The following is a 23,512-nucleotide window of genomic DNA, read 5'->3' as shown; positions in this document are numbered from 1 at the left end:
TTTACGTAGGTGTTTTTATTAGTTTCCATTTTTTCGTTCTATTGTTAAGACCACAGAGAAGCATCCTAAAAAAAATAATCCTAAAGCTATTTGCTTGAACTAGTAAAATTGTTTTTCACACTTTGAAGAGCAAACTAAAGAAACTATTATTTCTTCAAAGACGATTAAACGTGTAAATTGGCTGTTAATATAGAAAGAAGAAAAGTTTTATTTGTACAACATCGGAAGTGAACCCACACGCGATCGTTGGGCCGGAAATTAACTAACCGGCTAGACAAACAGTCTTCTCTGGAACATGACAGGCCAATTTATTATCTATCTATAAGAGGATTTTTTGAAGATGGCGATAAGAAATATGATATTTTTTATATAATTTCCGGAATTAATCAACGAACTGAGATTAAAAAGAGGTGAAAAACGTCCTAACACACTTTCCGAGAAGAAAGAAAAATACGTGTTTTCTTTGCCTTATAATAATTATAATATAACATTTATAGATTTTTCTACTATTACTCATTTACACAGTTTTAATCTGCAATTAGTAATCTTTTTTTAAAATGAAAACTTCATCTGGAACCACTACAGTCTATCTACAGTTAACTGTGGAAATACATCGGAAAATATCAGCATAATAATCAGGTATATCTACAATAGACTGCACATAAGTTAAACTTAACAATAACTAAACTAAGTAATAACTTGAAATAAATCGTCTACGGTCTATCAATCGCAGCGGCTGGTCGGCGACTGCATTGTAGATAACCTCGGCTTATCACTTGTTTACTTAACACTCAAATGCAGCTTGCAGGTATAAGCGGCCATGTTGGTGTGTTAGTTAGAATTGTGACGTCACTATTTTTTTTAGTTTATTTTTTGAAGAGTTCTTGGGTGGAAATGCGTCTTGGATTTTTTAGTGACGTCACGTTATTTTTTCTTAATAATTCTTGTTATCTTCTTTTTAAATAATTCTTGATAAGAAATGCGTTTGGGTTTTATAGTATTTTATTATATTTTTATTAGTATTTTTTTGTATTCCTATATTTATATATTTTTTTGTGTCTGTAAAATAGCGCAGTTTAAAAGATGTTTCTGGGTTCTTTATTTTGTTTGCAAATCGAACGTTTTATTTTTATAGATAGAGTGTATTCGTTATGGTTTACTTGACATTTTCACAGCGTACAAAGTGGTTAAAATGTTCTCGTTCAATCCTCAATTTATCAACGTCAGTGCGGGGTACAGAAGAAAATTGACTCCCATCTACCGAATTTAACCTCCTAAAAGCTTTTCTATTGCCTACGCGACACACAAAATTGTGTAGAAATGGGCCCTAAATTGATTTCTTTAGTACTTGTCGCTTCTGTACTTACAAATAATTTTGGAATAATAATTTCATAAACAGTTCCTAAAATTTTTTCAACTTCTAGTCTTGCCATATCTCCGTTATGAACACATGTTACACCATTAATCAATTTACCTGAACATAGTGGTTACACGGCACGCGGTGGTTTACGTTAAATGGAGTTATACAGAGCTATTTCAATGCCTGATGGATAATCAATACTCGTACATTTTTAATTTCGTGTCATTGCCCTCTTAACGATTCAGGTATACAGTAATTTTGATTTATTTACTTCAACGGAACACGTGAGGTATTTAGATCGTATGCCAGGTCGAGCAAAGGGCGTATCCTCAGATGTTCATTTATTTCGTTCAGCTCACAATCTCAACCTGCGATTACGTATGCAATACGAAAATTTCGTTTTATTGGCTCCCGGCCAAAACGTTGCGTTTTGCTTTGATTCTGTTACTATTTATACGACTGTTCATGCTGTTATCGTGTGATATCTACGTGTTGTTTACTTGACGTATGTAGCTACTTAGTTTTCATGAAAGTTTCAGTCTGTTCCTACGTTATGATAGTACAAGATTTCCAAAGCAGGAATTTATAATACAACTCATAGACACTGCACATAAATGCAGGTAAACCACAAATGTATTAATTGAAGTTCAACAGCCTGAATTAATCAAGTAACACTGTCCTTGAGAGTAAACATTTGTTTTAATTGAAAAACTAATTAAGTTAGGTTTGGTCTATTGTACCGGGTCGCACGTCACACGGTCAAATAAACAATGGAAGTGTGACAGTGTTGGGGCGCGCTATCGCATTTTCCGGAGGCTGGCGAGCTTGCGGCGGCGGGCGGCAGTGCCGGCGGCGCGCGCGCACCGAAAGCATGTGCCCCGCGCCAACAGTGCGATGTACATAGAACCCGCCGCGTTTCGCGCACCCAGCGCGGAGTCCCTCGCCGTCTCCGACCCGCCTATCTGGACGCAGTGCTTACCCTCTCCGTTATTCGCAGGCAAGAAAGCGCCCCTCAAAACATTCGAGGAGATCCAGCCCCTCATCCAACAGGGCCGCAAGCGCGAGCTCAAGCTACTCATCAGAGAGAACTCCTGGCCGATCAACAGCCCCGTCCGCGCCTCCCTGTGGCCCGCGCTCTGCAGACAACATCAACATGGAAAGTCTATGCTCGACGGATTCTACTGGGACATGGTTACACAGGTCAGTGCTCTTTCAAATTACGCAACGCCACGGCGATAGGTTTTTTTCCAAGGTGTGCGACCAACTTCACTAACTTGTTTTGCACGTAAAGAAATTCTTTTGAACTCGCAAGGTAACGCGCGGTGCGCTGCCGAGAGCGTTATCTCGCGAAACCGGCGAGCGCTTAATATTTCCAAGGTCATGTCTATTTACTTTACACAATACCGCCAAATGTTAGGTAGATATCGCGCCCCCCAGATAAGAAGGCGTCGTCCCCTGCAAGGTCTCGTGAGTTTTCGGCGCGTTTTATTCAGGTGCTCTCTTTGGCAACAAGTAACACTCGCGAGCGCTTCGTTATTCAAGTCAGGTGCCCGTTGTTGACCACAAAACCCACTCACACAGGCGCAACTTGTCCTTGTAACTGAAATGTGCGTGAAGTTGTCAATAAAAAGTCAATCTTGCCGCCGAGGCTACGTATTAGTGTCATGTGGAATATCACGTACTTAAACGTCTATTTAGTTAAAATTTGTTCGAGTCATAGGCCTGTCTATCAGAGCGCGGGTCCTTGTGTACGGCATCAACGTGCGCTCGCGCATCCTCGCGTCACAATGGGAGCTCTCGCGCATCTTAATTAGCCGCGGCGGCCTAACAATGGCAGACTAATTATACGACAGGTGGCTGTGGCTAACAAATACAAGTAGCGTGAATTTATTGTTTTTAACTTGTTGCGACGTTTATTAGGTCTATGTTTGATGACTTGATAAAAATAAGAAAACATATTGTTGTTTTGACAAAAAGTTGTGATTTTTTGGGTACTGAATGCACGGCATCATTAATATGCACGTAAGAGATTGGCACAGCGTCAAGTTAGCTTGCTCACCTTCGTTGCGCGCGCGCCGGTACCTCACATGCACGGCACGCGTATGTGGGCGTGTTTAACGATTGCATTGTAAGAGCTTTCCACGGTGGATGACTGCTTTTTAGTGTTTTACCGAGTAGGTTTACTTTAGTATTTGGTTTAATTGCTTTCTGAACGTCTAGCTTAGTCATAACCTGTATATAGAGTTATGGTAATTTTTACTCCAATGGTCAGCAAAGGCTCTATTTTCCCAGCACGTCCATTATTCTGACTAAAATATATTTGGAAATTATACGTGTCAAAAAATCCTGAACAGATTCATAAGCTATTGTAGTTTTTAATATTTTTTTCATTTTCATCTCGCACACTAAAATTCAATGTCTAAAAGTTACATGGGACCGTAACGTTTATCTAATTACTTTTTAAGTAATGTCAAAGTAATCATTGACACGATAATACAAGCAGTTAGTCCGTTATTCAATACGACAACAATTTTTCTACCAAAAATATATCTTAAGATTCTTTTAAAGTAACTTGTTGCTTTGGTTTGACAAGCCTTTTAGCTCAGCTTAATCCAATATCTTTCTTTTCGCAACAAGTGTCAGCAACCGGATTTATTTTATCTCCTAAAATAGAGCTCTCCGAAAAATCTTGCTTCGTTCATCCATGTTGGATCTAATCGAAGACGTGTGCCCAACTTGGAAAGGCGCCACATATTTACATAATTACTGGTGTTTATATTCTTGTAAACAAATGAAACACTATAGAAAAATTCTTCTAAGAAAGTGCAAGTGAAAATCTCATACAAAACAACTTGACAATTTCTCCGAAATCCCCATTGTTTAATGTTGGCCCAATTTATTCCCGTGACAAATGTGGTGGTATCAAAACGAGTTTCAATGTAAGCAGGATGAGTCAGAAGGATCCACGTGCTGGTCAAGGTAACAAGCGAACTGTTCCGGTTTTCTCAGTTACGGAGGAAGCATTCCATGACCAAGATCTTGTGTTGTTTCCGATTACAAAGATTTGGTAGCTGTGTGATGATAGAAAAGTTTCTAGTTTTTACAAGTAACTTATTTACCTCGAATAAGTAACTTATAAGGATTTGAAGTTCATGTATCAGTCAACCGAAGTAATCATTGCACCAAAATACAGCGTCGCCCATTTTTATTAGTTTGATTTTCCTTTTAGCAGTGTCAATTCCTTGAAGTCATATCGTTCACAATCAATCGTTTTATTAAAAGTCTAAATCATCCTTTACAGTCTTAAACGTTTGAAAGGATCGTATTCTATTGAAATGTTTTGGGAATCCCGATATATTCTGGGAACGACCATGAAAGCGAATTTTCTGGAGTACTACATGTGCCGTGCTCAGTGAGTGAAATGATGCAATGGACTGTCCACGTGCCACCTAAGGTAGCAAGCCAAATGTTCCGGTTTTCTCCGAATCGTAGGAGGCATTACATACCCCACATCTTAGTGTATGTTTTGTTGTTATCGTCAAATGCGAATATTTGGCAACAGTTCCAGTGTTGTTTATTCCCAGTAGGAAAATTTTCGCAGTGCCTTGGTCGAACATTTAAGTTTAATGAATGTGTTAGGTCAAGACTTCAAAGTCTTCTATGTAATTCGCGTATTTATGATGTCGTATGGTGAGTCAGATACTTCCACGTGCCGTGCAAGGCAAGGATCCAAGTGATCTAGTTTTTCAATAACATCATAGCGAAAAACTTGGAACTGTTCAAATCGTTATCTCCGATTTTTTGGCAATGTTTATGTATTGACATTGCAGTGTTATTCATGTTTCGGGTATTTTGTTAGTAATTTTTCTGAGATTTTCAGCAGTTTTTAATAAATATTTTTCTTATTCTTACGTTCGTTTGGAAGTACATAAAATATAGTCAATAACAGTACCTTACAGTAGTCTAGTATTGCGCAATATTCTCATACATCATTCATGGCACATTATGTATCTTCCTAGACTGAGAACTGAAAATCATGACTCATAAAGCCACCCATACAATTCACAAAAGGAACACCATTGCAGTATAGGCTTTGTATTGTAAAACTGTCTGCGGTTACAGTACGGTTACTATTCAATCCCCTTGACCGCAGTTTGACTGCTGGTCGTCTATCGACAAGTTCAGGCATTTGAAGCATCCAATTCTGTTCGATTTCGTCTTAAGGTTGAGCCACAACGTAGCTACAAGTGCAATAGTCACACAACCATTACATTAGCAATTGAGATTAACATTTATTCTAGGATTCATGAAGCACTTTGGCAATGTTCGTAAGACTCCATTAACCACTTCCAAGTGACGTTATATTCAATTAGCGCAACATTTCTCAGGCAGAGCAGCTTCTTGAAGGGACACAATGTAATTAGGCATTACGACATCATTACGGTGTGCGAGACTTTAGGTATCCGTGAAATTCGCTCGAGGGTCGTTTGCAAGAACTCGTCATGTGAACTCTGGTGCAGTGCCAACGACATACGCGCCTTGACCTCGCAATCCGTCACACGCTGTCACTTACCGATAACGGTGGATTTACAACGATATCGCTATCCGTCATTACCACACGTGCGAGTAGGACGGAGAAAGCCGACGAAAGTGTCCGAATGTCTCGCGTTGTGGTCTTCATGACCTAGACATTACGCCTTGATGTGACTATCTGATTGTAAACACGAGATATTTATGGACTCGATGAATAGATGGGAATAGAAACTAACGATCACAATCTTTTCATTTACAATAATATTCTCTCGAATCCGATAACTACAAATGCTTGGGTTGTTCTATTCTGCCCTCGGGTCTAATTGCTAAACGATCTCTTTGTCGAAATTGTTCGTTATGGAGCTTTGTTTCTACCCTCGGGTTTGCATTTACTGGTTGCCTATTTAGCTTCATTAATTTAACTTGTTACGTAGTCTGGCAACAGAACTCTGGAGTCTGAATACAAGCGCTAGTCAGTCGTCTCGCGTCAGACCATAATCTCATTACACCCAATCCGATTATGACGGACGAAAGCCCAACGTTCCGCTATTTCATATTAAAATACGACTCTAATTAAATCTCAGAGGGTAGAGCTTTACATATTTAGTCAAATAGAATCCTTGATTTAGGAAAACTCCGTAATAAGTTTAGGGGATCATCCCTTCTTATTTTCGCATCTTTCAGGCTCAACAAAAACAGTTTTCTCTAATGAGGAAAAATTACTCAGGTAACCCACTTTTTGAAAGAGGCTTTGCTTAATGAATTTTCATTGTTCATATCTTAATTACTTTTATTATGACTAAATGTCGGATTAGAGCCAACATTGTGATTAATATCACTTAGTATCGGTGCAGTATTAATTGGAATTATTTTTATCTGGGGATATTTGGAAACGCACCAATTCTTAATTAGTCCTCTTTAATCAAGTTTGCGGGAGTACCTATCCGCTTCGTCAGCGTTGCGGTTTGAGCGCTTGCGTATAAGTCGTGCGCCTGATTAATAACCGCTGATAAGACGTCAGAGGCGTGTCAAAACCATCCAAGAATTCTACTACGCGTTGTCAACGTCGTGTTTATGGAGTTTTATTGAGCCTGTTTTCATCTTTATTCTTGTTGTAAATGCTTATCCTTGTCGTTCGCGGAAACACCTTATTACGAGTGACTTTTATATTGATAATAATTATATGAGTTGTTATATGAATACTTAAGATCACCGTCAGTTGACGGCCAACATTGATTTTATGTGACATAAAATCATATCGTACCGATAATTGATATACTTACATAGGTAAAGCCGCACGCGCGATGGACGAGAGCCAAGTCTTAAAATAGACAAGCACCATTTTGTTTTTCTCACCTTCTGCTACTTGCATTGTGGTCACGTGAGCAGAACATCAATATTTTATTTAATATAACTGATGTATGTATTTCCATTCTGAGCTCATGTTTTAAAGAACAATGACTTAGGAAAAAATCCGAGACCTGCATACTTAAGTACAGTTACGGATGTTGTTGCGTATAAAGAGAATCATTCTTTTGTGTCGCGCAAATAACATACAATTTGGGACCTAGAATAACAAAGGTTTGGAAGAAAGACAAACTATGTTGAGCAAAAAGTTGAATCGAAAACATGTGAAAACAACTTGCATTACACGCTCGAGGAGGCACGTCCTTGTGGGCGTCGAGTCAGCTGATCTAACCGGCGGACCAGAGAATATTAATGACTAAGCCGAACGGCGACCACAGGAAGTACACAAAGATACAGACAGACGGACAGAGCCTATTTCCTGCACTTACAAGAGTTCGCACGCACTCCCTGCCGACCTTGAACGTTTATCGAGTTAATTCACTCATCTAGTTAGAACAAATGGTATTTAAAACGATCGTAGTATTATTGATTTGCGCAACGCCCATTGTTCCGATGTTAACACAGAAAAACAGGTTTATTTGCATATGGAATTTATGTCTGCGCTCAAAATAGAAATTGCAGGAGTCAGAGCAGAAACTGTTGAGTAACTGTGTAAAGTACTAATTTAATAACTACTCGTGGAGACGAAAATACGAAAACGAAATATCGGTTGCGTTTCTAAAGAAAATAATCGATGGGAATAGAAATGAATGAAAATGTGAATAGTTCATGCATGGCGGTGTTTGTGGATACGGATTGAAGCGATATACCTACGTACAGCGCGATAAGATAACGTTATTAGAGATTATTATTGTTTACTCTGAAACTTTAAACGGATAACGTTAAAGTGATCCAGACTCTGCTCACTCAACAATATAACCAAGAAGTCAGTAAACTCGGCAAAAAATTGTATTCTAAAAACTTTTTGCATCAAAAATTCTCCAAGCGCCTTTTAAGTCTTAAAACTAGTTAAGCAACTCTCGCATATTAAACCTCGTTTCTAGATTCGAACGGAAATGTCTATGGCATTTTACAGGCACGCCTAAAGTGCCACCAATGCTAGAGCCACATTGATCGTAGAATTATTCGAATGCGCGAAACCACAGCATCTGCATCATCCTGTCCGCCTAATCGAGTTTGTGCAATTCCTACTAATTAGTGCTGCGACCTGCTATTCACTTGGGATTCGATTATAGCTTGGCGATGTATTGATAATTGCTTTCACATCTTCCCCTATTTCTGAGCTACTGTGGGCTTTTCATCTTGACAAATACTGTTGAATATTTGTTTTGCACGAGCGGTTCCCGTTTTATCTCCTTGTGTTCTAATTGCTTCTTAATCCACTAGACCTTTGTTAGCTTTCAATTTCACTTGTTCATTCTTTTCTTCATCTTCAACCTTGAGTTTTAGACTTAAAACGGAAATTAGACTGTTGTTTTGTTCACTGAAAGGTGGTTATTCGGCCTCGTGTTCTGTACTTGTTATTTGGTCTTATTAACTAAATACATCTGTGTTATAGATAACAATGTTTTTCCTTCGTTGTATCTGATAAATTGGCTCACTGAACACCAAACTGGAAAATGTTAGAAGCAATATGTTTCACGAGGCTTGTTAATATGAGAGTTTTTCTTCAATATATATGGTAATAGCCATTTAATTAATATTTTCTTTTTATATTTAGACTTGTTATACAATCTAATGACCTGTATCACATCTAGGTGGATTTCTTCTATTAATAAAGATACATGGAAATGTTTTATTAACAACTGATTCAGCATCTTTAGTACCGAAATTGAGTCATTTGACTTGAGTGTCACGTTCTGCGGCTAGAATAGGCGCTCATTAATAATTGTCAGAGCAATTTAAAATTCATTATTCTTAAACGATGGGTGTTAATTAAATTATCTTTCGATATAGTTATACTGTGACAAAGAATGGAACAGTGACAGTCTGTTAAATTGTTTTTTTTTGTGACTTATTAACCTGATTAACCCATTGTAGAAACTAACGGAAACCTTTGAATTTTAACGATGGATTATTTTCGTAAGATCCGAAAAAAAGTCGTGGTGGCCTAGTGGGCAAAGAACCAACCTCTCGAGTATGAGGGCGCGGGTTCGATTCCAGGGCAGGCAAGTACCAATGCATCTTTTCTAAGATTGTATGTACTTTCTAAGTATATCTTAGACACCAATGACTGTGTTTCGGATGGCACGTTAAACTGTAGGTCCCGGCTGTCATTGAACATCCTTGGCAGTCGTTACGGGTAGTCAGAAGCCAGTAAGTCTGACACCAGTCTAGCCAAGGGGTGTCGGGTTGCCCAGGTAACTAGGTTGAGGAGGTCAGATAGGCAGTCGCTTCTTGTAAAGCACTGGTACTCAGCTGAATCCGGTTAGACTGGAAGCCGACCCCAACAGAGTTTGGGAAAAAGGCTCGGAGGAGAGATTTTCGTAAGATCCGATCATCAACTCATTTCACGTTCTGAGTATTTTTCTCGTAAAATGTACGGAAACTAGTAAGTAAATAAATTCAATTGGAACAGGGCATGATGAATAATAAATACAACATAGGTAAAAATGCAGTACTACTAAAATTGAGGACACCAATATAATGGCGATGCGTCTTCTTATCCTTTTACATATTTACTTGCAAGTCCGCAACAATATAATGCTTCACATAAAACTGTAGGAACAACACATTTTTTATTCATATTTCGCTTTACTTGTAGAAAACTTGAAACGGTTTGTTTAACCTGTCAGCAAGATAGCTGATACTATGTATGTATCTTCATACAAAACTGCATTATGCTGAAATGCATACTCGTTGTTACCGACCTAACCCAAGTGCATTTTTCTAAGGCACGTTCTTTCTTATCGCATGCAGTTTTATCGTATAATGTATGCATCGCATGAGTGATCGTTAAAGTGCATACTTAAATAATAATGTTGACTTTATTATGTAAGAAATGCATTTGTAAATTGTTTTTGTAGAACCCTGGATTAATTGCTGCGTAAATGTTGTTTTTCTACAGTTTTTTGCTTTGCAGTTGATGAATAATAAATATCTAGTACCTTAAAATGTTCTTGTGATTTGGTTAATGATCGTAGAAAATAAAGACATTGGCTATTGCAAAGAAATCCTAAGCCACCTTATTATAAAACGTGGTCTTAAGAAGTACCCACTTTAGTAATAGGTTTAGTCCACTAATTTTGTTCGGGACTGTGGTTTAAAGTTGGTACAAAAGCTGGTACTTTTTTAAAACCACGATTTATAATAAGGTGGAAGGAGTTTTGCTCATTAAAAAAAACAAGACATAAATAGTAATGATTGGTACCGTGTTGAAAATAACATCTTTAGATACAATTCGATGAATCATGATTTGTCATAATTATTCATATAAAAAATTCTAGATCTTTACTTGTTTATGCCCTTTTTTTTTATCGACGTAAAATCATCAAATGACCCCTCCCGCTGTGGGTTAGCAGCGGTGAGGGAGTGTCAGACTCTTACTGACTAAAATCGTCGTGTTCCGTCATAGGCCTTTTATGTACCAGGGCCGCGGTATCTCTTTCGAACAACCCGCAGCCCCGGCAGGCCAGCCTGCTGGGCCCGCTGGGGTTGCTGACGTCTCTTTGAGGAGCGCGTGGAACAACGCGCGCCGTCGACACGGGTCTGTCGTCTAGGAAGACAGAGGGACGATGAGCCACCCGAACTCACCGCCCACAGACCCACGCCTACGGTGGCCGGGAGTCATCTCGCGACACCCGGCGCACTTGTTTATGCCCTTCATTACGGTTCTAGTTAATAAACAAAGTCAATACAAAAGTTCGTCAGCAATCTATCAATGAGACAAACTTTGTAGTCGAAGTTGACAACCTGGCACCAATAGAGAATTAAGTAAAAGATTCTGTATTCGAAGACATCTAACAAGTAAAATCTATTGAATAACAGGTAAAACTAATATTCAATTAACTTAGTATGCACTAACTATAAAAGAACAATCTTCGGTATTGTTAACTAACGTAACAAATGACTCAATAATAGAAGATCGGGTAAAAACCCGAAGCTACCTTTGAACCCAGTAATTATTCAAAACTGACAGCTACTGTACTCGTAAATCTTACTATATCTGACGAAGGAACGTGAACAATTGCACTTAAACATACGAAATATGATGTGATAACTTTGTAATTGTTGAAATCGAACTTTGTTCCTATCATTGTATCATTATCACCTACACTGTCTGTCACCAAGATGTTTACTGCTGCTATAGTTAATAAATTAATACTATCTTTTGCCTTTAAGGTCTCCGAACCCTCGGTCGCAATGTTTTGAATATTATCAAGACTTATGCGTTTCTCTCCTTTGTTATGCTCCTCTTTATTAATATCGTTAATTACGCATACATTTTCACTTGATTTCGCAATATTTCTTTTCGTTTTGATTGTTGATGCTGCTTTCTTTTTGCATGTAATTATTTTGTGTTGCGTTTTTATCTAGTTTACTTTCTTTGGTGATGTTTAGCACACTTCCTTTTAAGATTGTTTTAATTTATCTATATGTTGAATAGTAATATACACTATTCAGCTTATTCCTTTGATTATGTTCACGAACATAAGTTGATGGATCACTAGAAATCGAGTTTCTAGAATATTTTTCGTAATTTCGTATGCATTAACATATGCATTGACTGTACAAATATGGTTAGTTCAATATCATAAAAATGTGCGAATTACTCCCAAGCTTTTGGTAAAAGGATGTGTGGTTTATAAATAAATTAAAATTTGTTTGCAATGCCAAATTGAAGTCGCTTTTTTAATATCATACCTTCCGACATTGCTTAATTTGGATTCAGAAGCGTCCAAGTGGCAGTCATATCTTCTTTGTTCACAACAATGTCTTCTATTTACACATCAATATTTTGGATGCGGAAATATTTAGTAAACAAAACACTAACAGGTGCACTATCAGTTGATTCCAACATGCGTTGTGCAACAATCTGGGCACATTCACATCCGTGTCAGAACTAATGTTGCGCAATGGAGCCGCACACACTCGTTTCCTATTTATTAGGTCGATCTATTTCAGTACGTTATCGTATGAACACTGCCAATATTTATATCATAAGCAAAGAGTTAGAATAACAATGTTCTGTTTAGTATGGATTTGTAAAGTTTGATGTTTTAGGATTATTTGCGTAGGCTTTTTCCCTTTAATTTTGTTTATCTTTCCTATCAGGTACAGTAACAATTGTCATTGTATGATTTTCATATTAAGTTTTCGAGGAATTTGCCCAATGAGCCGAAAGTGCCCTATCTCGGCTAGCGTATAAATTATTGGAAACTTGGCGAAAAGTTAAGCGGCCACAGTGATCTGATTACAACACTTTCCGCCAAACCCGCTTCAGTAATAGGCAATTTTGGTCAAACTTTGGCTGTTTCTCTAGTATTAGTTATTTCCAGAAATAGTCGTCTCAAAGCTCGTTATATTTATACAAAACAACAATTCTTTAGCTTATGATAACGCCTGACATTGAAAGGTTATCACAAGTCACATTCAAACCTTTCCCATGTATCATCATACTAAAAATACTATGTAAGTCAACACCGATGACCTACACAAATTGATTGATACGTAAAAATAATTCTTCTCTAACTATACTTACATATTTGAGCATTATATTCGTCAGATAACCCCGGGTCGTTTGTTCGTATCACATTATCAATCAAACTAGGTACTGTAAACAAGGCTTGACATGAGGTTATCAAATCAACACTGTTTACAGCAGTTGCAAACTATGTAGATACGGAAATTGTCTTCTGTTATGACACATTCGTTTCTAATTGTCGTTATGTGATCTATCGAAATAGGCCAATGGAATATACATTACCAGACTCATGTTTGTGTTTAAAACATTATCTCTAGAGTGCCACTCGTCTGATTTAAAATGTTTTGTATAATTGTGATATGGCTAAGTATACGAAAGTGAAACACTCTTTCCTTATCTGCCGTATAAATAACGTTGTTATTCTGGTAGCTACGTTTTCATTTTTAATTATATTTGCGCTCCGCTAAATAAGCAGATATAAAAGACTGGTCGTGATATTGAAACATCATGGCGTCTGTGTATTGTACCAGATGTTACTTTTTGTATTTATGTAAATCAATCTCTTCAACCCTAGTCCATTCATGTGTCATTTAGATGCCGGCGCGCAGCTCGAATGTTACGCCAGTATCTCTGCTTCTCAATAGTTTATGCGTTCACAACTGGCACGTCTGTCTTATATCTCTTTACTTTAGTCTTTAAACTACATTTTAAATTATACCACCGGCCCCTAAGTGCTTTATTGTCGTATCTACTCTATGCTTATAACTAGCCTCGAAGATAACAGGAGTGTTTTTCACAATCGACTTATAGCCAAGAAAGATTTACAGTCGCGCACAGTACGATGGTAAAACACGGAGTTATTTCCGACGGAATCCGCCTTGTGGATTTGCTCCGCCGAAAATAGTATCATCGATCTTATTCGCAAGAGAGAATAACAGTGGCCGCGTATTTATTTATACAGTGGCATATAGGAAAAGTTCTGCCTTATCCTCTGAGTTCATTTACATATTTATGCCACTGTGGCATGTTGACGGCAGCCCTTTGTCCCTTTAAACTTATGCATGAATTTACTACCATTATATTGTTAGTTGTACAGAATACGGTGTTATGAATGGCCTTTTGATATAATCATGTAATGTTAGTAGAGCCGTCATCAAACGCCTTACATAAAGCGCATCAAATTCGCAATTTGGCTCATGTCGGCCCACTTTATTCAATTAAGCGTTGATTGCCGGTGGCAAGAGGTCGCGTCGGGTTGTGGCTGTACTAATTAGGGCCTTAACGCTTCGCCCACGCACGTGCCCATTGTCGCACATGTACCTATAATCCGTGTTCAGATACAATACACCTTATGATTCGTGTCAAGCTAACAATTGACCAATTGTCTTCTCATTCATCTTGAGCAATAGTTTCTCGGAATACTTAATGCCATATTACTTATGCATCATTTTGTGTCCTTTTTGAAAATTGTAAGCTGCAATTGAAAAACAAGCATATTTGCAATTATCTGTTACAAAGATGACACAAATCCAGGCAGGATTGATATCAGTTATGAAAACAATACTTAGCACAGTGCGTCAGAACGCGATGGCTATATCAGTGGACTCGTTGAAAGCACTCAATAATTCATTACATTATTCATGTCAAACATCAAGGTTGAATGCAAATGTGCATGTTGAAACTGAACACAACAGATATAGAGTTGGATTCCGTTGGATTTAGTACGATTCAGTGTAAAACCCGAGCCATGGGCCCACGTGCGCCACGACCTCAATACTATCAGCTCATTGGCAATTCAAACATACTGTTTATATTTACCTTCTTGTTATTATTACAAGCCGCGAGTAAATGCCAAGAAACAAATTCATTTAGTTCAATTTCAATATCAGCAATGCCAACCATTTTGTTTTCCACGGTTCGTTGTTCAAAACCTAATTTCTAAGATTATCGTTATCGAGTACGTGACTGCATACAAATTGACTCTCCTACTTGGTTTACGTCTTTGCATAATTATCAATATAATACGCTACATATTTCATAATTATGTAATCATTTTCCGTCATCAACAAGAAAATTAATGCTTGTAGCAACGGTTATGCTTAATGTTTTACACGGGAGATCACGTGCAAAAAGTTGCAGAACCTGTTTTGAGGCTTCGTTTATAAACAAAACAGGCTGGGATCAGGTTTTGGCGTATTCGTTCTAAGCGCGTGGGCGGCCTTGACTGAGCGAAGGACGGCGGCGCGCGCGCACACTCGCCGCCGGTGGGGGCGTGGCACTCACGCGAACCGCGTATGGATGACTGCCGTTTTTCTTAAGCTAGTTTTTTTCTTTATCTAAGGGGAAACGTGAGCTTGTATGAAATTAATAATACGTTTCACAGCTATTAATTGACGCGATGCGGCGCAACATGATAATCTTAAAAAAACTTGACGTCGTACGATCTAATAAAAGATTGAGGATAAATGTAATGTTTGTTGAATTAAATAACAAGTGACGTCGAAATCAAAATACAAATAGTTGTAAATAAGATCAGTAGACAAAACAAAGCATTAAGTGCAATTATAGAAGATATTAAACTGCACATTTATTTTATCACTGCAACTAGCATTTGTTTTCACAAGTTAATTTTGCTATGGCGCCGACAATTTTCACCGTCCTCGTGACAAACAGATTAACTGACTAGTCCTGTGGACAAAAACTGGCGAACGACATTCATTATTCAAGATCCCCGGACGTGGAGTACGCGACACTAATATTAAATACCCCATTCATACGTTAGCGGACTTGTCCACAGGCTTTTCAGAAACCCCTATTGTCCAATTTCATGGTTGAATCTGGCTAAGCATTTTATCCTTGCAGTACTGTGATCTGGATTTAAAATCGCCGTCTAGAATGTGAAATATTCTAAAATTAAGTGTGTATTTTTGCAGTAGCTACCTCAGTTATATTTAGTCTTTGTGTTATTTCTGTAATGAGCTACATTATAACCTCATTTAAATTTTCTCTGAAATTCCATTTATATTTGAATTTAAACTGAGCTGAAGCATAATGTATCATTTCATCATTATAAGGTTATTTGATTCAGATAATGAGGGTATTGTAACCGAAAATAATTTGCTGCGCGTGAAACAAAATATCATGACTGCCATTTTTTGTAGCAATTTTAATAATTTCGCCTCCACTCTCTTGATTAGTCAAACATATCTCGTGGCTTATTTAATTTTATCCTCTTCACCAACAAACATTTCCTCGGAATACATCTTACTATTCAACGATTTAATACTTAATCGATTATTATTCATGTAATTGAAAAACTAAACAATGAGGTGCATTATTCATAGGATTTATAGTCATTACTATGTCGTTAAACCATCGTTCCTAGTAGTTATGTATGGCTTCTTCGATGTAACTAATAGTTTTGCTTGCAACAATATATTGCATTATGGCTTTAATAATGTTGGAACTGAAGGCTTAATATATGTGTGAAAGTTGTTGAGGCTCTTTAAATACTTTGTCTCGTATACTTTCTAAGATATAATGTGCTTGTTTGTCTTGTCTCGTGTGTATTTTATTATCATCATCTTCTCTTAGCCTATAGTATCTTCTTTGTATCGCCTGTAAAACAATACCATTATCAATTTATAATTTCTATCAGATTAGTAAATGTAACTTTTCCTTCGCTCTTTAGCAATAATATTTTCAATAAGACTTTCGGCTTTTCCTCTTGCGATACCTTGATTTAACGTGATGCAAATCAAATCCCTTCGGTATACATTGTATAGAACCGGCTTACTGTTTGAGCGGACAGCTTTGAGCGGCTTGAGCTATAAAGCCAGCATTTAAAACTCCACTTTGCATAGTTTGGCGCAGTTTCCAACTATGAAAACAGCTACCGATACTTATAATCCATGCCAGAACCGTATCTATACTTCTAGGCGTATGTACTCTTATTTATTTAGGACACAATCTAAAAATTTCGTCTCAACAAACGAATAACATTCTTCAGAGAAACTATGAAACGGAATATTATTGCACTAAAATTATCACCGTCCGGAGAGGCTACTATTATTTTTGTCGCGAATATTATCTGAATCTTGCCGAATTTTCCTTTGGGTGAGCTTTGTTGATAGTCTAATTATAGCCCGTTGGCGTCACGTTGCTGGGACCGGCTGTTGGTCCGGTGACAAATGTTTATAGCATGTATTTATTTTATCGTAACGTCCGATTTACAAACATTGGGTTCGTTGCCTTCTCCGAATTTACGCAATGGTCAGACCTAGTTTTTATTTTCTATCGTTATCGCACCTGAGAATGGTATCGTTCGGTGAACTACTTTTAACTGTTCTTACATTGTGTTTAACGTTATACTTGGTTATGGTTTTATCATTAGCAAGCTGATTAAACCTGCTTTTAAAATGTACTTTCCAAAATTGATTTCCATTAATTTAATGTGCTATCTGCTTTTATGCAAGGGGGATCACTCCACTAGGGCACAAACAATATTTCAATTTTTTTGTAGAAAGTATAAAAATATCAACGAAACTCATTACCAAACTAAGCCGATGGATGCTCTTATCTTTTGTACAAAAATATTGATCCAAGAGTGTTTGTACGAGTCATGATAATGAGAATACGTTGTTTTGTTTATAATTAAGTAGTCAGGAAACGTGACATGGGGATTACTACTTTACAACGATGATTAAGACAGTGTATACCGACGCAAAGAAATTAACAATATTACCGTATCTCGACATGACTATGTATTCTAGTTTTTGCTTATAAAGCAGATTTAGTTACTCTTGTTCAAGGAGTTCTACCGTAAAGTAAACTTCTACGCGTCTATCCAATACTTAACGACATCCGATCACGAAACCTCAAAATATTGAAGCGTCACTAATAAAACTTACTTCACGTAATCCTTTTTGAATATTTATCTTATTATTTAACATATCAACTCCATTAGCACAAATATCATCGTCTATGCCTTTGCATTTATTTGCGATGGACGGGTCACGCCCAGTTTTTGAATTTAGCTCATCGTCTATCCAAGCACTAGTCTCGCTATTCCCTTCAGTATGAATTCGAATCATTAACTTAGAATCCTCCATTACAATGTCATTCTCATCTATCCTCGCTATAATAACGTAGGTAGCATGTATCTAAGCCATCATGCAAGCTTCAAATATATAATTTGTGCCTCGGCTCATCTCGTCCTTGCCACAAAGTGGATAATCATGCATACACTGAACATGGCGGCGACAGATTGGATAACAAATTCATACGACGACACTAATTTGCGAATCTCTAACGTCGCCTATTTTAAAAACATCCTTTACCAGTGTTTGGTGTTACAATTTAAGCCCAACACGCTTTTAGAATCACTAATTGAATATAAATAATTTATCATGCATCCATTTAGAATGCTGCCAACGTATTGCGTATGCATGTATATTTCCATAGTAATTAAATCGTTACCGATAAGCAAATTATTAAAGAGGTTGTTAACTCGTAGTTTAAAATAGCAACAGAATATTTTCCCATTAACAAAGTCAGACCCGAATAACAGCTGGGTCTGCGAACGATCTCAAACGAGTTACCAGATCAATCGGACATAGAAATTGGAACATCTATATTTGATAACTTCAATAACGTTCCGTACACCTAGTACGGATCGACATGCTAAACAAATTCACTATTTCCTTTGATATCAAGAGCTTGAAAGCTTTTCTTTTGTGTTGTTGTATAAAACTTCTTGATACTACGACCCTCTATAAAGTGTTCTATTATGTTGATAGCCTGTTATCTTGTAACAATAAGCAGACTTATAAAAATAAACTCGCGTCTGGGATCTTTCTTAGAATTCACATTGTTCTTTTGATTCGATATAAAATCTAAATTCTGTACTCGATTGGCGCAAGAATGCGTATTTGTTGGATCTGGGAAACATTATGGACAGCGTTACATAATAATCGATTCGCTGCAATTGGCAGTGTTGTGTTATTTTGGGCTTTCATGAAAGTGTACACTGTTGCCAATATGAGGATTTATTCATGACGTTATGTTACCTATCATTAATATTCCTCATGGCCGTAAAAGACGAGGTTTGATTTTGAGCTTACACATAGGATCTTGGAAATATTCAACGTACTTTGCCTTCTGTATCTTCTATGTATTCTCAGTAGATTTAACAGCTTATTCTTAATACTTTCTTCTCTTTTGCAGGTGTTCGGCACAGTTGAGTTGCCGGACAAGCCGATCATGTTGCCGCCTTTCGTGGAGGCGACCCACTGTTTGGGCTACCATCTGACTCGCAAGGGTCGGGCGGTCGCAGACAGGGTGGTCTCAGTCCTCGGCTATGCTTGCCCGGACATCACGTACAGCCCCAGTCTGTACCCCATCACAGCTGCATTACTGCACTTCATGCCTGGTAAGTTCTCCATCAATACTTTAACCTAGGTCTTTGTTCTTTATACGAAGATTCAATTCTCTTCTTTTACCAACTATCCTTTTAACCGGTTATATTTAGATGACTACTTCTATATCGGTGTACGTTTAAGGAAAATCCGCTTCATTTCTCTAATATAGAAGTTTACTGTGAATTGAATCTGCAAATACTGTGACGTACTTCGTTTACTTAAGGAGTTTAGTTACATATTTACTTCTGAAAACTTATTATTCTTGTCCTAATCTGTTCGCAAAACGGCAGCCAAAAGTATTTGTGTAACAATTGAAAACAGTTTTAAAGATTTTGGGACAGATAGACGATTCTAAACCAGAAGGAAGATCATTAGCAGTTCCGAAGTTTTTCTCGACATTAGAATCATAATGTGGATGGCTAATTGCTACGGCCGATGCGGAGGCGGTTTTATTAATTAGTATTAAAGCTATCTCTTGAATGGAAGCTGTTAAATTTATTACATCACCACGCTCCGTTTATGATACCGCCGCAGCTTTATTGAATGTCATTACTACCATTATGACGAAATTTATTAGAATACCAATATATAGTTTATTAATTGGTTCCCTTTCATCAGCGTCAACTTTGTTCAGGATTAGAGACAAATTAATAGTTTTATCTTCAATTTGAATACGATTTATACAAAGAAAATATTCTATCATCAAATCCCTGTTATTTCATAGATACCTCTCATTGTAGTCAGGTAACAACCGGTCACATAAAGTACTCTCAATTCTAGAGCAGAGGCGTCACAAAATTTACTGTCGCTCTCGCCTTAATTCAGTAATGAGTGCGGGGGGCGATAATTGAACTCGGCAATAGGCAAATTGCCGGACCAGTCTCCCGTCTATACCGCGATTACCCTTCCACTCTTCAAAAATGAATACCAACTCTACATCTTGGCATTAAGACCTACTATTCCTTGCGTCTAATGCGTATCCCTGATCTGTCTTATCAACATCTAAATTGAACTCTTCGTTCTGGGCAGCAGAGTCTGGAATGTGTTCGATATGGATCTTACTGGGTTGACGTGATCAAAACGATAAATGGACGTCGCCGGCACGCCACAGATTTGCATTGCGTCCGTCGTGCTGTCAGTTCCATACGATTCACTTCCTCCGTAGCACGTTTTCATATAATTGGTTGGAATGCGAACATGCGTGTACGATCAATATGGGGTGTGCGTGGTTTCATGTCAAAATTATAAAACATTCATCATGTTGTAACTAATGTAAACATGAGAAACTGAGTACATAATGGACGTACTAGTCATTTATCACAGGTCGGATGATTTAAGTCGCGAGGAGGCGTAGTTGCGGTGTCAATTTAGCCACCGGATGACTCCAAAAGTGACAATTTCCTTCATTGTCATCGCTAGCTTTATTATGTAATGTACCTCTTGTATTTATAGATGCGACATAGATTCTATTCTCGCATTGATTTATTGAAAACATCGGTTGGTGAGGCAACAGACAATTCTCAGAAGAAATCCTAAAACGGTAGTAAAACAATGCAGTTTCTAGGGACTTATTTGTGTTTTGTTTCCTTTAGTCATTTGGGAGTTTAGTTACGTACAATTTGTCGAGTTAACCTGGCGGTCACGTTTGTGGCGACGGCATGTTATTAAACTGAAATAGTTCATGACGCCCATAGTCACATGTACCGCTGTAGTCAAACGTACCAAACAGTTTCGTGTCCAGCGCTGTTTTTATTGTTGTCCATCGCGCCGCTCGTGTGTCAATGTCGTTCACTTTATTAATTTGAATAGACATTACGTCCGTGACACTGGTGGCTCTCACCGTTATCACTGCTCGCTCTGGTTTTATCCAGATATCGCTCGAGTGCTCCACGTCATCAGCATTATCCATGTTGTTTTTGCACTAATAAATAAAGTTAGCGTTTGTAATTTGCTGTAAAGCGTCGACGTAAACTCTGGCTTACCGTGTTTTAGTGGTTGGCTCCCCGCCAGTGCCTGCTCCCCTCATATCGATCGGAAAACTGGCAACGTTCGCCACCAGCCTGTTCTGAACAATACGGCCGTTAAGGAATCTGCCCCAACGATCTTCTTATCTTTACGCGTTTACTTTATCAACTGTTAATTCGAGATAAGCCAGCTTACGTCAAGATCGATCAAAGAAGATTTATTCAAAGATTTGAGTGGAAAGTGTTTGCCTTGTTCCTCGGCTGTTCAATTAAATTCTTATTGTAACCCCATTCAGAAGTCCACAATGCCTACACAAAGGTCGAAAGGGCCGCACAAAAAGCTTGAATAAACTCTCATTACATGTTGTTTGTTCGTTTTCTGTAAGCATTCGAGCGCGAAGGGGCTTCCTGTTCCGTTCTTGCATTGTACAAACTGTTTATATTACCCGCGACACGTAGATAACACTTAATAAACTTTTCCTGCTTCAGTTACAGACACACAAACTAAGTGAGATGTCGTCTCCGCTAACAATATCTCGTTTTGATAACTTTCAGAGTTCCACAAGTTATCATAATTTTGTTCTTATACAGTTTGAACTTGATAGCAAAGTTGGTAATAAGCTTACCTTTGTCAAAGTGAAAGACTTGAAGCATTTTCACTTTATAAACAACTTCGAAGTAACGAAGTTCTGCCATGTTTGTTCAATACTTTAAAGTGTGGAATCTTGTGGAAAAGCTTTGAAATTCGATGTGTGCACCACACACGCCTTGTCTCCGACACGAGGAACCTCTATTACATTTTTCAATTACGCCGGTTGAAAGGAACATCCAATCTCAATTTGCTGCGAAACGGAACCCCCTTTCGCACCCCCACTGCGACAAACAGGATTGTTTATCGGTACCTAACGATATACGAGGACATTTGATATGGGTACCGACGATAAAATTGCCTACTTCGTGCCCATCAACAAACATTTTATTTCTGAAACTTTGTGTGACCATTTTATTGCTGAATTAACGGCGCCCGTATTTTTGTTTTATAACGAGATTTATTGCGTGAGATCTAATCACAACGTTATAGTCCACCAAGGCCGCTACGATTTCCATACGAGCTAAGGTCCACACAATGTCATGAGTTAGTCAGACAAATCACAGATGATATCATAGCAATACTGCGGAGTAGGTGAATGATAACAAAATTAATTCTGTTTTATATTTAGAATAAAAATCTGGTGCAGGGAAAGAACACAATGCAATAAAAGACCTGAGCCAAATGGCATGCATTCTGTAGACATTGAATGCTGAATAACGAGACATTGTCCCAATTTTTCCGCTGATTCTAATAATACATACTTTCTCTGTTGAACTGTTCAATTTGACTTAAAAGTTTTGCAAGAAAACTATTCAAATAAATAAGGACATAACTAAATGCGTTGGTGCTGGCTACTTCAGAGTAATGTTGGCACTAATACCCTCATATTTCTGCCTACGAGTAGTCTTTACTACATTGCTAATATTGTTAGCAATAGGTACCTACTGCTGTTTTATCGTGATTATACAGAATCTTTTAATGATTATACAGATCCCGATTAGGTTTAGTCACGAGCTTTGATTTGTATTTTTTTTTTTTCATGATTTTCGACAAAATTGTATCGTTATTTCTACAAGTACATGAAACAGTTATAGTCGGTTTAAAATGGAACAGACACCACTCTGGCAAAACTTTCTATTTCTGGAATACACAGACGATCAATATACTACCCGGGTTAGGTATAACTCTCTTACTATCTTGTTTCTTTTATCTTTTACAAACCTTTTCCTGACACATTTTTATTTCTAAAATCAAATAAATTGAGTTCCAAATTGGAATGTAGTCAGTCAGTTTCTCTGTTTTTAATCTTGTCCCAAAAAGCTTTACCTAAAAAATAAGTTTGTCTTGTGGGATCCTATTTGTATCCCGGTGTCGCTTTAAGCGAAATTACTTTTGCTCCATTTGGACCCAAAAGCCTTTTAGCGTTTATATTTGTCTCTAGAGCATTTAAAACTTCTGAATACTCTAGCGTTCGTTCACTTAGTCTGAATGTAGGTCAAGCTATTGTGTAGCCAGACATGTACAGCCTTTACAGATTTTCACAGTCAGCTATTCTCAATGGAGTCAGAGTTTCATTGCTGAATCATTCATAGATCCCTTTTATTATAGTTATGACTGCTGTTGTTTTGTCTT

The 23,512-nt window shown here is 37.7% G+C and overlaps 1 protein-coding gene across 8 annotated transcripts in view; it reads left to right on the top strand.

The window, feature by feature from the left end:
• The window catches only part of LOC110374003 (GTPase-activating protein skywalker), an 80,294-nt gene that overhangs the window by 16,986 nt on the left and 39,796 nt on the right, over positions 1-23,512 (top strand). For all 8 annotated transcript variants that reach the window (XM_049852167.2, XM_021331523.3, XM_064035232.1 and 5 more), the window contains exons 3-4: positions 2,358-2,560; positions 19,131-19,335. In XM_049852167.2, coding sequence (XP_049708124.1) covers positions 2,358-2,560; positions 19,131-19,335 — 408 coding nt within the window. The remainder of the gene's footprint in view (positions 1-2,357; positions 2,561-19,130; positions 19,336-23,512) is intronic.

The sequence above is a fragment of the Helicoverpa armigera genome, chromosome 6, assembly GCF_030705265.1.
Source record: "Helicoverpa armigera isolate CAAS_96S chromosome 6, ASM3070526v1, whole genome shotgun sequence".
Taxonomy (NCBI): Eukaryota; Metazoa; Arthropoda; class Insecta; order Lepidoptera; family Noctuidae; genus Helicoverpa; species Helicoverpa armigera.
The sequence above is the reverse complement of the archived record's forward strand: the minus strand, read 5'-3'. Positions and strand labels throughout refer to the sequence as shown.